Below are 19,321 nucleotides of genomic sequence, written 5' to 3'. Positions count from 1 at the left end.
TAAATAACGCCCTTAAATTCAGCGTTCGGGATCAACAGAAGCTTGATAAATAAGCCTATACGTTTGCTTACATCTGTAACATAGTAATTCGTTTAGAATTTATCTAATCTTTTACTATTTTAAGAATAAAAGAAACTACTCTATCCAACTTAAAGTTAAGTAGTAATGTCAACTACTGACTTTGTAGAAAACTCAATCACAGAACTTGTTAAATAAAGCAATTCTTTTGAAGTTGTTTCTTTGATTCATACGGGGAACATATTCATGTACAAACATACTAAACTCTTATTATCCTGTGTTATATGACATTGTTTCAACAACCAAGTTATTTTAAGTATTCAACATAAGAATAATCTAGATGACTGAATTCACGAATACACAAAAACCAGGATGGTGAATCATATTTTTTCATTGATACTATTTCCTACTTAGTTCTAATTTAAGCTATAGGAAATATATAATACAAGCAATTCTATTATAAGCAAAGATGGATAATGAATGGCAGTGGAATCCAGGATGCGCGTTTCTTATCCAAAAAAAATTATTAATTAACAATTGCCGAAGTATATACAACGTGTATACACGATTATATTGATCATATTGATCGATATTCATTTTGATTGATTTTGCTTAAGGTCATTTATTTAATTTATTATTGAACAATGTCTATTCTGTTATTCAATAGGAATGTATTCAGTGACTTAATTTCAAGAACCTTTTAAACGGATGACAATTTCTCAATGGAGCCTTCAAAATTAGCATAGAAGAATAGATAATAATAAAAAGATTTTGTTGTTGATATGTTTCACTACAAAGAAAGTGATTCATCTCCTATCTATTTCCAAAGCAACAAAACTCAAAATGATATTCAGAGTGTCTCCTCAAAAACAAATGAATTTTTCATTATTCAACCATTAAAAATTCTTATTCAAAAGAATAAACATTCCACACAAAGTGTATTATTAGTTTTAGATTTTGAACAGGTTAACCATAGTAAATTCACTTCATCAACCATACAAACGAATAATGTTCCAAGATATAATACATTGAATTCCAATAGCACTATACTTACAACACATAAGTTAGATTCATCTCTTCAATCACAACTAGATCCCTCAGTATCTGTTGTTGATATACACAATAAACTGAATATACAATCTGGATATGAATCACAAATTAATGAAAGCAGAAATCCTACAAATCTAGATCATATTCATAGAATAACCGATGGGCAACAACGTTATTTAACAGAAGTCAAGTTGTATTTATGTAATAATAGAACAATGAACTGTAAAAATTATGATTCTGAAAATTTAAATGATTCAATTTCAGAGAGAATTTCTCATGTTAAAGCTGTACCATGTGAAATAGTCCATACGCAATATTACCATTCTCCTAAAGAGCATTTTCCACAAGATATTCCACTATCGTTCGTGTCAGTATCTAACTGTGTTTCTATCAGCTGTTCATTGCCACCACAAATTTCTGTAAGAAATACAATCCAAGATTGTAATTTAAAAATGGGGGACATTTTTGTAAGCAGAAATAAAAACAATACAAATTCTATATTTCAAGAAACAATTTTCCCTAATATAAAGACACCGATGAATCAGTGTCCTTTAAAGTCGACGAATAATGAAATAAACTCATCACTAAAATCTGATGAAATACCATTGAAAAGTGTTAAAGATTGTTCAAATCCATACAAAAATAGTTATCCATATAGTGGGAAAAAATCTGTCGGTATGCAGTTTAAATTATTTGAAAAAACTCAGGCACTAAAAGAGATTGCGATTCAAACAACTTATGAAGACACGGAAACATTTTTCCAGACAAAGGTAGTTTTTACAAATACAAATTACCAATTTGTTACTTTTATTTTGCATAGTTTAATAACCACTACTCTCATCTTTGAGACCATGAACCAATCAGTGTTAGACTATCAGTAGAAACATCCAAGCACTGAAAGGTACGATCCACGACTCCACACGCGAGAATCCAAACTAGGACCTTCGGTCACGCGCAAACTTTTAACCTATTAAACCACTGAGTCGCCATCAAATAATGTTAAGTTCTAACTTAGACTTATGCCTAACCTAGATTTGATTTGTTTTCGCTCTACATCGTGCTCAGAGCCTGATGGGATCAGTTTACGAGAATCCATCAGTGCAATAGACCTTGAGGAAACCCTGTGGTTTAAATCACTAATAGATGTCACTGCCGTTTCCACAGCAGTTTGCATAACTTCCCAAGCAACATTTGGGTCAACCTCGCTTTCAGAACTACCTAATTGTGACCTCAGTTGTTCCTGGAACCTACTTTTGGTTTTCTGGCTACTCAATTCAGTTCTAATGGGTCTTTTTACTGTGGCTCTTTTGCGAACAGTGAAGCGCAAGCAGATGTGTGCCCGTATTCGGGCGTGGTCGGAGTCCAAGCAGGTACTCCAGAACGAGCGACAATCTTCTACCGACCCTCTCCAACGATGACTGATGGCAATATGGTCTATTTGAGTCCACCGTTGGTTTGATGTAGGGGGTCGCCATGTTAGACGATGTCTCTCCTTATGCTTAAAATTTGTGTTTGCTAAGAATAAGCGATTGTCTGAGCACAGTTGCAGCAGACGATCACTATTATCTGTTCGTTGTGCCGGAATACTAAAATACCCACCTAAATGCCTTTCTGTTTGGTTTAAACTACCTATCTGGGTGTTAAAGTCACCTGCTACGAGTACTATATCTGAACGTTTAGCTTTCTGAAGAAGTTCACATAGCTTTCTGTAAAATCCACCTTTCACTTCATCTGAGGTTAGGCAAAAGTCTAAGGAACGACCGTGAGCAGTTGTGGGCAACGATAGCAAAAGAGATGGAAAAGGCGGCGGCTATAGGAAACACAAGACAGCTCTACAGACTAATAAAAGAAACTGGAATTAATAAGTCAAGTGTAAGTCAGACTATTTCGGAAAAAGAAGACACCCTCATCTGCTCTCAGTCCAGACGTTTATAACGATGGGCGGAACATTTCAGAGAACAGTTCAGCTGGCCTTCAGCTACTCTACAACTACTCTCCATTCCCAGACAGTGTGAATGGAACAATGAAGTAGGTCTCCCAACTCTAGCAGAAGTTCAAAAGGCTATAGCTAATCTGAAACGAGGAAGGGCAGCTGGTCCAGATGGATTGGCTCCAGAGGTCTTTAAGGATGGTGGTCCAGTCTTAGCGATTAGGTTGACTAATCTTTTAGCTAAGATCTGGGATTCAGACGTTATCCCATCTGACTGGTCACAATCACTTATCGTCACAATATATAAAAGAGGGTTAAAATCATCCTGTGACAACCACAGAGGGATTAGTTTAACAAACACAGTATCTAAAATACTGGCCTCGATAATTATCAGACGCCTAACTAAGACTCGTGAACTACAAACACGAGAGAACCAAGCTGGCTTCAGACCTGGTCGTGGCTGCATCGACCACATATTCACCATTCGTCAGGTTCTAGAACACAGGCATACTTATCGGTGTCCGACAATGGTGGTCTTTCTCGACTTAAAAGCAGCATTTGACTCTGTAGACCGAGAGGTTCTGTGGCAGTGTCTGTCATTTAAAGGTGTACCTCAGGACTACATAGACCTTGTGAAGGCTAGTCACTTGAACACTACTAGTCGTATCAGAGCTTATGGAGAACTGTCATCTGATTTCGCGACCTCAAGTGGTGTCCGTCAAGGCTGTCCACTATCGCCATTTTTCGGTCAATTTCATCATAGAGCTGCTGATGGAAATAACGTTCTCGTCGACTGAATTTTCAAGAATTGATCTCTTACCAAGAGGTCCACTTATCGACTTAGAATACGCAGATGACATAGTCCTGTTTGGTAAAGACGCTGACAAAATGCAGAGTCTTCTGGTAGCACTAAGCAACAATGCCAGAATGTTTGGGATTCGCTTCTCCCCTTCTAAATGCAAGTCGTTGCTCTCGGATTGGTCTGTGTCAACACCTGAACTAAGGATAGGGAGTGAAGTAGTCGAACGCGTCGACAACTTCACTTATCTTGGAAGTCTGATCAGCCTTAATGGGTTGGTATCGGACGAAATCTCAGCACGGATTCGAAAAGCTCGTTTGGCTTTCTCCAACTTACGTCACCTTTGGCGAAGGCGAGATATCCGTCTATCAATAAAAGGACGAGTATACTGCGCGGCAGTCCGTTCTGTCTTACTTTACGGCAGCGAAACATGGCAATTAAGAGTAGAAGACGCTCGTAAGCTACTAGTATTTGACCACAGATGCCTTAGAAATATTGCTGGCATCTGTTGGGATCACCGGGTAAGTAATAGTGAGGTTAGACGCAGGGTATTAGGGAATAATGGTAAATCAGTTGATGAGGTTATGAATCTTCATCGACTGAGATGGTTGGGCCACGTGTTACGTATGCCTGAACACCGATTACCACGACGTGCAATGCTAACCGGTGTTCGGGAGGGTTGGAAGAAAGTTAGGGGTGGCCAAACCAAAACGTGGCATCAGTGCTTGAAGTCACTAACTTCTAGTCTGAGCCATGTTGGTAGATGCAGACTACTTGGTTGGGGTCCGCGTGACTATCGCAACCAATGTTTGGAGACTCTGGGTGACATGGCTCAGAATCGATCACAATGGCGTCGGTGTATACACTTTCTGTCTTCTCTTTAACTTAGAGATTAAAATCGCTTCATATCTTTCTTTCTATGAACTAATTCTTTCTTCCTGTACTATATTCTTATTGCAATCTTTCTTTTATATATTACCACCTCTGAATTAACTACTTTTATGAATCCGGTGTCCATCTTCTTGTGTTGATGAGGTATGACATCTTGAAGCGATGCATATATGTGCCTGGTCCTATGTTGTGGCTGATTGACTGTTAAGTTCTAACTTATGTCAATAAGACATATTACACGACCATCTTCCAAAGTTTTCAATGGGTAGCTGCCTCACATCAGACACGGTTCAACTCCACTGGTTAAAACTGCTCGTCTTGTTAAACTGTAGTTTCAATTAAACTATACTTACTCACACCTGTTACCCCCAGTAGAGTATAGGCCGCCGACAACCACTTTTCAACCCACTCTGTTCTGGGCCTTCCTTTCTAGTTCTATCCAATTCTTATTTATTCTTCTCATGCCTGTTTCTATTTCTCGGTGTAATGTGTTCTTTGATCTTTCTCTCCTCCTTTGGCCTTGAGGATTCCAAGTGAGGGCTTGCTGTGTGACGCGGTTTAGTGCTTTCCTCAATGTGTATCCTATCCGCATTCAGGTCAGCTGAGGCTGCTACTACACCTATCGTCTTCTCCTGCATTTGTTGTTGTTTGTGCGATAGGTGAGCCAGATAATCTACGAAGTCCAGATTGTCTATCTGCATCCTAGCTGTCTACTGTATCCCATGCTTCCCCCCAGATGTTGACGTCTTAACAGCCCAGTCGACCACCAGGAGAAATAGAAAAGGTGATAGTAAGCAACCTAGCCTGATACTGGTCTTTACTTCGGACGAGTTTGTCAGCTGTCCGCCATGCACGATTTCGCAGTTCAATCCATCATAAGAATTCCGTATGATATTGACTATCTTCTCAGGCACGCCGTAGTGTCGAAGGAGCTTCAGTAGAGTTGTCCTGTCCGCACTATCAAATGTTTTCTTGTAGTCAATGAAATTGATAGAGAGTGGTGAATTCCATTCACCATTGTTCCACAATGAGCCATAGTGTTACGATTTGGTCGGTACACGATCGATCCTTAAACCATACTTAGGGCAGCAATTGAAATATTTCACCAAACAACTGTCAGTGAAATCTTAACCGTAGATTACATTTAACAGTAGTAGTAGTAGCAGTAGTGTGATGTGTGCTACTTATATTGACATGAGTAGTGAACAGAATGTCTGGCAGCATACAGACAAGAGGATCGAACGGTAAAGAATGGGAACAGAATGCGATTTGTATGAAAATGCACGAACAATGAAGTCTGAGTCATTTTGAGACAATTGATGGACATTTTGCAAGTTAAGCATTTATTATACGATTGTTAGATTTTACTAACAAATCCTGTAATTTAGTGTCAAATACATCTGATTGTTCCCCACTAGTGTTCTTGTTCACTACAGTAGCAGTATCCTGACAACCTAACTACACTATAAAACTTCACATGTTGAGATTGGTGGTGATTGGGCAAACATAATGCATGTCCAAACCACATCAGTCGATATTGATTTACTATGTTACCAAATTTTCAAAGGTGATTTTTGGCCTATTTTTATTTTAATTCAATATGATGATTATTCAAAACATGATATTCTTGTATTATAATTAACGTGAACTATGCTCAGTATGTCATGTATCATGTGATTTGTTGTAACTCTGAGCATTTTTCAAATATGTGATTCTATTCTAATTAATAATCAAAATGGATGTACAATCAATTTATAAATGAGTGTATTTTCGACTAGAGTTGTCGTGGTGTTTTCCAGTTAACAAATCTTTGGTATTCATCATTTGACTCAGACATAACACCGGAAAATATCAGTCGATCACAATTGACAATGTCATCAATCGATTCGCTATCTTTACATAGTAACTTGCGTATAACTTAGACATTACTTGCATGATCTTTGCAATCCATATGAACAATGTTTCGAAAACACCTTTAGCATAAGTCTATTTCAATGATTATTTAACTTGAGAAATATCATTTTGTTACCTTTATTTTCAAGACATTCAATAAAAAGGGTATAGCAACTCTTCTATAATCAAGTTTGTTTACGGTTAATTTTGTCAAGCCCTTCAATTTACTTATTTAACAGAGTGTTATTCGAACAGTAACAATTGGTCTGTGTCTTTGTGATATTATTATTATTACTACTATCACGTCCGTATGAACATGTATGCTTGATCATATGTGACAGCTACGCAGATAAACCTCTCTCTAGCTTAAATGGTATATATATATATATATTCGACTCGGAATTCGCTTCTGTATTCTCTTACTCGCGCATATTAGCTTTCCTTCTCAAATTCGATTGGTGTGCTTTTGTGGCTTTGTGCTCTGCACTACTACACAATAAACTGTGATCGGCACATCGTGTTGCCTTCTGAATTCATACACCGTTGAAATTTATCTAATAACGGCTATCAGGGTGATTGATATACGAAGCCGAAGGAATTATCTCAAAGCCAAATCATCACAAGTGTTTACCAAGATTATATACCGACAAGTCATAGATAATTTCATCGACTGACCACTTTTCATGGGAATGATATTAATATGAATCTATTTGCTTCAATTATAAAACATGAATTAATTCAGCTCGTTTTATATTCCTTTCTTCACTAACTTTCTTTAGAAATTCAAACATCCATTAGAAAAAACTTTCGTACCATTAAATGAACAACGAAGTAATGACCTCTCATTTTCTCCCAAACAAACTCCTAACAAAAGTGACTACAATCAAGTAGAGTCTAATTATCTGAATGACAACATAATTTATGTTAATCAAAAAGGTAAATTTGGTGATGCAGGTACAACAGATATAGATAATAGGACATATGTTTGTAGCTGTCTTCATTTCGATTGCCCGACAGAACAAACTGATACAACTTTTAAAAGTGAGACTCAAAGTGAAAATCTGAATAACGATTATTGGTATAAAAATAACTGCCAAACATTTTATCATGTAAACGCTCATATTCCTCAGACAAAACCGAAATATTCAAAAAATTCGCAAAGTTTTCCAACAGAATCTTGTTCATACTTTTCAATTTGGGAAAAAGTATCATCAAGAAAATCAAATATTATGAAAGCAAATCATGATGTCAAACATGAGCACAAATGTATGGAACAATATTCAAACAAAAAGCAAATCATTTTTGATAACCATCAAAGTAATAACAAACTAACATCTAAGAAATGGGATGAAAGTTCACAATCCTCTTTCAGTATAATGAATGTGGATTTCGATAAACAATCATGTCGATCTAACGACGGAAAGGGTGTTGTATATTCCAATACAAAGAAAGAAATTCGATATGATGGTGTGATGGACGAATGTAACAGAATATGTACTTCTAGCCCTAGCGAGAGCAAAACGAACTCAAATTTACTGGCAGTCAATTCTACCATAAGAGACAGTGAGAATGAAAAATCCTACATATTACATAAGTGGTTACAAGAACAGGTAGCCTATTCAACTGGAAGAAACATGTCTAAACTTAGTGAAGAGATTCCATCCTTGGAGGTTAATCGCTCACCTACTTCTCCAAAATGTCAGATCTTGGATTCTGCTGGAAGCAAACATCCTATTATTTCAAAGAATATCACAGAAAAGGAAATTAGATTTTCCAGTATCGTGTCGCCTTCTGTATGTTCTTTATCATCTTCGACACTGTCGGTGTTTCATATTGACTCGAAAAAAATTTCTATGACTTCAGAAAGCAATGATCAACCGAGAAAAAACAGTATTGTTGTTCAAAAATCCAGTGATAAGTTTCCAATATTTCAAAGCATAAACAAATATTATACAACTGAAATTCAAAATGGTTGGACTTCATCATATAAAAAATGTGAACAACTGTTCAACAGCCTTAATCCTGAACGAAATTTAAGTTCAAACAAGAAGTTCAAAAATATCGAAACAAGTTCACAATATGGATTATTTACTCTTAAAATTCATAATGGAAGATCAAAGCAACGATTAAAGTGTAGAGAACCTTTAAATATTCTTTCAAATTCTTTATCTTCATCAAGCAGACTTCAATCAAAATTTAACTCATTTGAAGTTAATTCACAGAAAGCAGAGGCCAGTTCATCAAATCATCATGTAACAGATGAAAACATTGATCGAAATTCATTATTATTTCAAATTAACAGACAGTCTAACGAAAATTTAACGACGGATAATCAAAGAAAATCATCTTCCATTTCAGAAAATCACCTAAACAAGACAGCAGAAATTCTAACTTCTAAAATTAGATCAAACTGCTTTACATATATGAATGCGGATTCTTTCACAATTAATAATAATGAACATTATAATAATGATTTCAAAGAGATTTTTGAATTAAGTCCATATGATGATTTAGTAAAAAGTTATTTAACTACTACTGATAGAAGGATAAAAGCCATTGCTACAAAAAATAATTGTATAATCAAACTACATGGACCATTTACACTATCTAAACATGTAAAAAGTGATAGAGTTAATCTGTCTAAAATTAAATATGAATGTCATGTTTATGCTCTAAATGAAAAGATGCTTAAAAAATGCATAAATTATATTAAAGAAACCTTTCCCAACTCTGTATTACATTTTATTCATAGAAAGTAACATAAAAATACTTTTTCCCGCTATCTAAAAAACACTTTTGAAGATGCTTTCATATGTTATCAATGCAGAAATGTTTACTTACAAGTCACTAAAAAAAAAATCCGAATAATTTTCTTTAATTCTAAGTCAATCAGATGAAAATCTGTAGGTTGATTGATTTGCTCAAATGAAAAAGAAAAAAAAAACGCACACACATTAGTTGTCATAGCACCAACTGAAAAGGTGTTTAGTATTCAAATCTGTACTATTTTTTTTATTTGAATCAACCTCATTATTGTGCATCCATAACATAAATAGGTGAATAAATTTACATAAATAAGTGTGTGTGTGTGTGTGTGCGTTTGTGTAAATTGTCTAATTTTAATTTTTCAAAGCATGACATTCAATAAATCTAATGTCGTAAAACCATGATCAAAATTTTATTATTATAAAAAGTCCTTCTTAGCGTTTTTCTGGTTAGTGTTTTTTTAGCGGGTTAGTTTTCTACGGGATGGGGTCGCTAACCCCATGCCCAACCCTCCTCCTCTACCCGGGCTTGAGACCGGCAGTAACTCTAGAAGAGTTACAGGCGGAGTTCTAAGAATCATGATTGTGTAAATATGATATCTGTATATGTTATCTGGTATTTATTATTATATACACCAATATGACCATTACTAATAAGTATGTTTCGAAAAATTAAAGACAGGATAAGTATATAAGTAGTATTAGATACCTAATCTTTTCTTATAATAAATGAGCTTTTCTAAAACATATATCATTTATAATAATTAAGCTCAATTTATGGACAGAATATTGGTAATAGAGATTATTAGTCTGTATCTCTTCACATCAAAATCTTAGTAGAGCAGGATTAGTGAACCTCGTAGTATTCTGATAATTTGAACCATGAAATGAACATGATTCAAACTATGAAAATTCTACAATCCCCTATGCTAATAAAAATCATGTGCTCGCTAGTCACTAGCTTCAAGATGTAATTCCTGGTGTTTTAGCGAGAAACCGTGACCAGTGGAATTTAGTTGTTGTGTATGAGACAGTTATACACTTCGAGTAGGTGAGGTTGGGCAGTATCGTGAATAGATTGAAGTTAAACATGTGCATCACTAGATTTCAGCTCATTAGTCCAGATTTTAAACAATCGTGCAAGACACGGAAAGTCTTGGGATTGATTACCGTATGCAAGATCATGGGTAATCACTTCTGAGTAGCCGCACACTAGAATGAAAGGGCCGTTTAGTGCTTCAAACGTCTTTATAATTCCATTATGTTAAAATGATTAGTGACTGTGAGTGTTTCAATGAAGCTGCAGTTGAAAACACTTTAACACTAATTCAATTAAAAGACAAAATGGTTTGATTGCACGTAACTTCGACTCAAATTACACTGTATCATTATGAAGATCACGTTCAGAAAGTGCCAGGTCAATGTTTTCTCGAAACCCGTTTTGAAATTGGGAACAGAGCATCAGTAAATCTCCCTAAGTGATCATGTTGATCATCCTGGTTGGAAGATAGTATTCTATTCATGTCGAAGTAAAATAGTAACATAGTCTTTCTATTTTCCACACCAATTTGTATTAGGTATACAGTTTCTTATATATCTATTCTTTAATATTAAAGGTCTAAAAACAAGGTGTTTCGACTTAGAAGATTTGTCATAGTAAAATTTAACTCCAACACTCTATTATCCTACTAAATATTTTGGACATAATAGATCACACAGGTGAGATGCAGAGATCCATAACCGTAATACAAGAATGATAATGTTTAAATATTAGAAGTGACGCCGGAATGAACTAGAAGGAATATTTTAAAAACTAATTGCATTTTGTAAATACAGTGTAATTATACCAGTTGATTTTTACTCCTCTGTATGCCAAGATATTACAGGTCTCGAACTGTTGAAGTTCCGAAAACCCTAAACACACCATCTTTCAATAATTAAGATTAATCCGAAATACTACTGTGATAAGCAGAAAACATGGTTTCTCAAACAGGTAATTTCTATTCCAACCAATTAAAAATTCCCATTAAGAAACATCTTTTATTGTCTAATTTGTTGATATACAGTCAAATCAAATCTGACCATCACTTACTTCAAAGGGTGATATTGTCTGCTTTAGAAATAATTCGGAACTTAAGCATAGTTATTCCAAGACATGGGATCAATTCATTGAGTCACTGAGTTATGTTGAAAGATGCAAACTACCTGACTGGGATTCGAGGGATAACCGCCATTCATTTCTGGAGAATTTGGGTGATATGGCTAAGGATTATTCACAATGACGTAGATGTATTCACCCCTTAGTTTCTGTAGATATCGAGTTCTCGTACTCCTTTGCACACACCTTTTCATTCTGTCTATTCGAACCGCATTCTATTTTCGATAAACGAACCCACAAATTACAGCATTGAACGCCCACCACCGCCTTAACTCACTTTGATCATGTATGACCATGCCTTGTTCATTTACAATCCTTCATGTTTTTCATAAACGATACTGTTTTAAGCAGATGGATGGTAGCTAACAATGGGATCCAGGACGTGCATTTTGTGCAATTTGGGACTCGCCAGATGAATGTACCTGTATCCCGGAGCTGATGTACACTCCAGAACTCAAGCGTAGTACCGTTTGCTTCAAAAGCTATCATGTTATCCACTTAGCTACTGAGTCCACCTAACCGCTAGCATGTTCAATCAAGTGAATTTTAACTTTAGTTCATAACTATTGCTTTTTTTGATATTCCTATTGATGTTTAGGACTACAATTAATCAGTCTCTTTTGGCATATGTACATCCTGTGAAGATACTGGGCTCAAGTTCTAAAGTAAACATCAACTCGGATGCAGGTGCATCCAGCTGACGGCTTCCTAATTGGATGGATCGTGAGTCTTGGATTCCACTGCCAGTCACCATTCGTGTTTGCTTAAAATACTTGCTAATTTCTGAAAATATCGAGGCAATCCGCACAGTATGCCCATATTCAAGAAGAGACTGATCAGTTGCAGTCCTAAACATCGATGCGAAGATGCAAACATCTAATATATGAATTAAAATCGATATTAAGTTTTGTCGACTCATGCTTGTTATCCTCCAGTTACTATCAGTCATGTTATTTATGTCAGTCTTTCCTCGGTTTAGTAGATTGTATGAATTGTTTTTTACATACTAACGGTGTTAATTAACGTTATAGAAACGAATGAAGTTTATCAAGTCAAATAGCTTGCTTGTTCTCACTTTGGCTAAGCTAAAACTCAGTATTCGATAGTTTGGGGGATTAGGTTTTCATTGTTTTTGGAGGAAAGTGCTTCTTAGAACCACATTGTTTGGATTCATTAACTATTCATTTTAACGATTTTATCTCATCTTGCTAATGTGTTATGGAAACTGAGTTCAATGCATATCTTTACCAGGCTCTATGTTGGTTATGAAAAAATTGAATCTTAAAATGAAATGGTTATTCAAGGCATAAATTAGAGAAGACCTCAGGATGACCTAAGCATTAATATAAAAGTATTAATTTTTAAAATCAGTCCTTGAGAAAATCGATCTGGATAATATTAAGTTTATTTCAATGGTAAGAATTTATTCACACTTTATTGCGTTATAAAGTATGAATACCAATTATTATAACCACTTTTTATATCCTGATATCACTATAAGGTTGTGGAGACTGTTGAGTTCCATTGAGATCATGAACCTATCAATATTAAAATGCCATTGAAAACCTAGAGGCACAAGACAGCTGTTTCCCCCTAGTATGGGACTGCTACACAGTGCTTTAAGGGTCGTGCGTGCACACTGTTGAGGAGTCCTATACTAGGGAGAAACTGCTGACCACTGTTTCCAGATTTTCAACAGCAGTTTTAGTATTGATTGGTTCATGACCTCAATAAAATCCCGACCTATTTACTGTCTATATATACTATAAAAATTCCTCGGCTTGTCCTAAGTGATTTTCAATATCTGACTATTCATTTATCTAGAACAACATATACAAGCAGTGAGACGAGCATTAAACTTTAGGAACTCATTTAAGGTGCTCAATGAGTTCCTAAAGTTTAATGCTCGTCTCACTGCTTATATATGTTGTTCTAAATTTACAATATGGGAATATTTCAAACTTTGAAGTCACGTGGGATCCGATTGCATTTAAGGTGCTCAATGAGTTCCTAAAGTTTAATGCTCGTCTCACTGCTTATATATGTTATTCATTTATCAACAAAGTTAAGTAAACAGCTGCACTGTTGCCTAAGAAACTATCTATTGTTTGGGTAGATTATTGACATTGATAATTTTTATCACAGAATGATCTTAGTTGAATGACAATTGAATACCAGGAGGTACTAGATAACTGCTTTGACCTGATATGAGACTCTTCAATAGTGCACATCCACAACCCCAACAGGGCTCCAACTCAAGACCTTTAAGTTTACACTTCTAACTCTAATCAACTCACTATCATATGCAACCATCTTCAAATGACAAATCAGTGATCTAAAATGTAACCCCTCGATTCTATCATGACAGATCCCAGTGCAGTAGAAGAATGAGTAGCATCAGTAGTAATACGAAAACTTGAATATAGAAAGGTATAAGGAGCAAAAAAAGAGATTTCAGGACTCAGGTACTAAAGGAACCATTGGTTATGTTAATGACGCGAACCCTAGTCAGATGGTCTATACCTACCTACATAACTCATTCCAAATGTCGGTGACCTCATAGACTGATGCTATGTCGTTTGGTCGTCCCTAGCCTTGTTCAAATCTACTGCTGCACCAGACAGTATCGCCTGTCGAGGTAGGCCCTAGTTGGAAATACGTACCATATGTCTCAACCAACTCAGTTGGTAAAGATTTACCTTCTCATTAATCGATTTATCATCCTTACCTAGTACCCCATTCTTAAATCAGATACTGCTTCCTCGGTAGTCCCAAAATACACGAAGCAAAATGATAGTTCAAATATTTCACAGATCAATCCAAAGAACCTTTAATGCGGGCAATTAACGTTTTCCACAAGTCCGATGGTCACTCCGAGGTTGAAAGATAAATTACCTCGATTAGCCACCTCTTTTTGCGTCTATCATTTCAGCTACTCTTGAGAAGCAAGTTGTGTTGGCAGGTGTCCTAGGAGCTTGTGTTTTTATGCTTACAAGCACCTCCCAGTTTGACTAGGTAGAAGTATTGTTAAAACAGACCCATTTTAGCTAATTTCGTACAAATGGGCCATACAGCTAACATGGGGCAATCATTTACGGTATTTGTTCAAATCCATCAGATTAAGAATCATCAGTATAGGGTTGTGGAGATTGTTAAGTTTTTGAATGGGATTATGAATCGATTGATGTTAGACCACCATTGAACACCTAGAAGCACTGGATACTGGCTCAGGGGTTTAGAGGTTAAGCGTTCTCGCACGAGACAGAATCCCTCAGGCGGGATCGTGGATGCGCACTGTTGAGGGATCCCATACTATAACGAAACAGCATCCAGTGCTTCTTGGTTTCCAATAGTGGTTTGACATCAATCGATTCATGATCTCAATAAAAAAAGTTAAAAATCCTTCAGACGGCTGAAACGGTAGCTACTGGAATCAAAAAGTCGGAGCTTAGTGTTCAGAAGAAATATATTCAACCTCTCCGTTTAGCATGACCAACTTTTGGCTTAATTAATTAATAATCATTTTGATGATTTGTTGATGTAAATCGATTTATGTTCATGCAACCTTCCTCTTAGCATTTCCGTTGCTTAAACTTACCTTAATCACACATATTACTCATTTTAGCATTATCACTATGACATCATTACGACTATAAAACCTGCCAACGTTTTTAGAAAATTTATTCAGCATCCAACCCTATTTACTAATTCGTACCCAATTTATATTATTCTACATATTATATTATTATCTCTCTCACCCCCCCCCATGTTAACCATATTTACTCTTATCATTAATCTGACAATTTAATTTAATGTATAAACTTATTAGTCATCACAACACGAACGATTATGTTACATAAACCAATCCTAAATTGACAACAATGGGAAGATACAACCAAACAACACCAAGTGAATTTTGCACTCTCATTTTTAACGATGTATTTTAATCGTTTAAAGATCCCCACCATATTTTACTTTAAAATTTCAATATGACATGATAATTGAAGATAAAAAAGAAGAGGAAAATGGTAAAATACAAAAAAGGAAAGGTTTTCACATCACCCCTACGCCCTAAAATGAATTAGAAAATATCAGGGCAGATTCTAGGTTAGAACAAAGTGTTCTCGTACACGTATAAAAGGTTTGAATTCTATGATAATCAAGACTTCTGTACATTTAAGAATGTAGTCTTGACGATTTCTTTACAACGGCTTAAATATTGCATTTAGGTAGATTTGATGATTTGTTATAATTATGTATGTTGTAATTAAAGATTATAGGTTTCTTTTACGTCGTGCCTTCCCTAGGCCAATTAACACTGAGTGGACTTGATGTCATTTTAGGCACATATTCCATTACTCTGTATTCCAATCTTTGAATACTCCGCCTTATGTATGTACATCCATACACATGTAAATTGGTGAATTCAATGGAATGCGACCAAACACTCCTTGCGATACTTTGCACTTGCTAATCACGAGCTTCGTCTTCTCAATAGCAATCAGTTTTATAGCATTTTGTGTCATACAATATATACTTTATATACGTAGTTTAATTGAAATCAGATAAACTGACCTTGACTTTTAACCAGTCTAAGTGAAGTGTTATTCATGGGAGAATTAACCCACATATACAAACATTATGATTATATCTAGGCTATAAATAACACGTACACTCATAGGAGGAGGATAGACAAAATGTTTTATTGATTAGTACATACATATGATTGATAGATAATAAATTGCGACAAGCCTAAAATGTTGGACATTTTAACATGATAAGTTTGATTGGTCAAATTGTCTGATTATTGAAGTATTGTTAATAATAATAATAATAATAATAACAATAAAAACTATTCTTTTCAATGTTATATGTATAGATAGAGTAGGAAATAATTTCAATGACTTCAGTAGGTAGTTTTATCTTGCATTATCTACATTTGAAGAATATACGTGAAACACACCAGTGAGTAAAATCGATTGTTTTCTAAAAAAAAGTCACCTTTTCTATGTAAGATTATAGAGAAACTAAATCCATAATACAATATGTTTTACGAGGAGATCCTTTTCATTGAGCTCATCTTCAAGGGAATTTAGGTAATATGAAAAATTTACTAGTAAATTGGGTGAACACAGTAAGTGTTAGAGATAAATTGATACAACTCACCATTTTAATGTAGATGTTCCAGATAATCTGCTTCTGTATAGATAGATATATAGGCCATTTCTTCGTCTTATTTTGTACTATCTACCAGTATGACTCAACTAGTAATAACATAGGTCAATTACGTTATCTATTCAGCAATGTTCTGTAATGAACACAAGACATTCAGCCTTAGATTTATCTTTTGATATCAGTTACAAATCCAGCTATCAACTTCCAGAGGTGTCTGTCAGAACTTTGTGCTACAGAAACTTAAGCCATCCATAATCTAAAATTTGAGCTGTATAATTGCTACGTAATGATAAGTCATAAGCGAAATTGAACCTTCGGTACAGTCCTGTTAGAAGTTATTGTCGATAATTTTCTGCATGATTATTAAATTTTACACTATTATTTTCTTGTATTCCTCTATCTGTAAACTTTGTACAACACATAAATTATTACCAGAAGGGATTTTCATAGATCACCACGGAAAACCTGGAAGCATTGGATGGCCGTTTCGTCTCATTGTGGGACTCCTCATAAATTATTGTTGTGTCTCACCATTCCCAAAATACTATCAATTTGTTACAGGTCTATCACTCAATCCTCTCCCACTTGTGGTGTGGTGGTACCTATGTTGTAATTTCCTAATTCTATTGAGTTGTGGTCCTGAGTTTTCTCTATTCTATTCCATGAGTGATTCATGTAATTAAAAGCTATCTGCTTGCTGATAAGGGACTTATTCTAGCTGCATTCTGGACTAATAGTTATTAAATGTTATTCTCGGACGTCACCTCACATTTATTGTGACTGGTTAGCCGAAATCCAGTGGTATTAGATAAAATATGTAGGCGAGATAATTAATACAACTGTTCTCCTATTTTACAGTTCGATTATACAGGCCCCAAATAAACTAAGCAAGCAAATCTGTTTATTTTCATTGACACATCAAAAATGATTCAGCAGTTCATTTTCTTTACCATGGCATCGCTTTATACTTTCATTTGTTTACTTACTTTTATTTTCGTATTTCACGCTCACGTTTGCAAAAATTGTCTCCATTTTACCATTATTATTGTCGCTATTACTATGAAAGCTGTTTCCATCCGAATATTTTGATTACCATTCACGTAAATCCATTTCAATTTATCAAAACTCACATTTACTCATTTTCATATATTGCCTTATTGGTAATGAATGCACTCTAGTCAATGATTTATTTTATATATTAACTATGGTGTAAATGTCTTTCGAAAAGTGAGGGCATATCATGCCCAAATTTGACCATTTTTGATCAAAACCATATTTGGTGAAAGCTAAACGTTAATATTAGCTATACATCATGAAGCTGATATTTTGTGCGCAGATGTTGAAGTGAAAAGTTTGTCTGATGTCCCTAATTCTCTTCATTAACACCTTCATTCACAGATTTAGCGTTACGTTATAATTTTCATTTAGCTCTTACACAAAAGATTGTTTATATTCTCGTATAATTTATGGCTACCCATTATTATGTCATATGAGATTGAAGATATTTAGAAAGGTCAAACGATATTTAAAAAATGCTAAGACACGATGTTACTTAGTTTTTTATCAATGAATAACAGTTCTTGCGTACAAGGAGGTCCATGATAAATTTCTTTAAATTCATACTCCCTCAACGACTTTCATTGTTGTTTCATTGATTGTTTATCCTTGTAGTTTCTTATCCATGATGTCTGTTACTTCAGAAACCTGGTTGTTGACTTACCACTTTTACCTTTTTGAATTCCAAGTTTTCCACTGATTTACATCGCTTTGATTGGTATTATATTTTGGTTAGCGTAAGTATTTATTTATTTAGTTGAACACATAAATTTTGGTACAAGAGGGCACCAAATATATATGCGCCACACAAAACAACGAGAATTTAAAGAGAAGGAAAAAGAAAAAAGGCAAGGAGCGTAAAAAAAGAAAAGAGAACAGTAACAAAGAGATTGGTGTAAGGTAGTGTAATAATAATTATAGTAATAATGGGGAAACGGAAAGGTACAATCAGAAGAAATCTTTCAGGTAAGGGAGACACAACCACTTTTTATGAAGAAAGTAAAAGAAGGTTACAGCAGGATCGCCACTGGCTTCTATTCTGAGCCATATCTGATAACGTCTCTAGCCACTGTGTAGCACCATCTCTCAGACCCCAACCAGGGAGTCCTGAAGGACCAACACAAGCCAGTCCTTTGCAGCTTTCTTTCATACCACGACACCATGTCATGCACTGACCACCTCTCTGCTTCTTCCAACCAGTCCCAGAGTCGGCAAATAATGCACGACGTGGAATTCTCTGGGACGACATTCGTAGAACATGTCCAAGCCACCGAAGTCGGTGTTTCAAGATAGTAACACCAATTGAATTATCATCTCTGTGCCCGAACACACGATGCCGAACCTCTGCATTACTGACATGGTGTTGCCACTGAATGTCAGCAATCCTTCGGAGACAACGATGATCGAACACAGAAAGTCATCTAACGTCCTCAACTCAGAGAGGCCAGGTTTCACAAGCATAGAGCAAAACTGCTCTGACCGACGCGTTGTAGATCCGACCTTTTACAGCCAGACTAACATCACGAAGACTCCAAAGATGGCCCAGATTGGCATAAGCCACTCTGGCTTTCACTATTCGTGCACTG

The 19,321-nt window shown here is 35.5% G+C and overlaps 1 protein-coding gene across 1 annotated transcript; it reads left to right on the top strand.

Moving 5' to 3' along the window:
- Positions 1–693: 693 nt before the first annotated feature.
- Positions 694–9,340, top strand: MS3_00009391 (uncharacterized protein; the record flags this gene model as incomplete). Its single annotated transcript, XM_012936935.2, has 2 exons — positions 694–1,838; positions 7,361–9,340. The coding sequence occupies exons 1-2, from the start codon at positions 801–803 to the stop codon at positions 9,338–9,340; spliced, it is 3,018 nt and encodes a 1,005-aa protein (XP_012792389.1). The 5' UTR covers positions 694–800.
- Between the last annotated feature and the right edge of the window lie 9,981 nt (positions 9,341–19,321).

This window comes from Schistosoma haematobium, chromosome 7, assembly GCF_000699445.3.
Source record: "Schistosoma haematobium chromosome 7, whole genome shotgun sequence".
Classification (NCBI taxonomy): Eukaryota; Metazoa; Platyhelminthes; class Trematoda; order Strigeidida; family Schistosomatidae; genus Schistosoma; species Schistosoma haematobium.
Note: the sequence above shows the minus strand (reverse complement) of the source record. Positions and strands in the feature narration are given on the sequence as shown.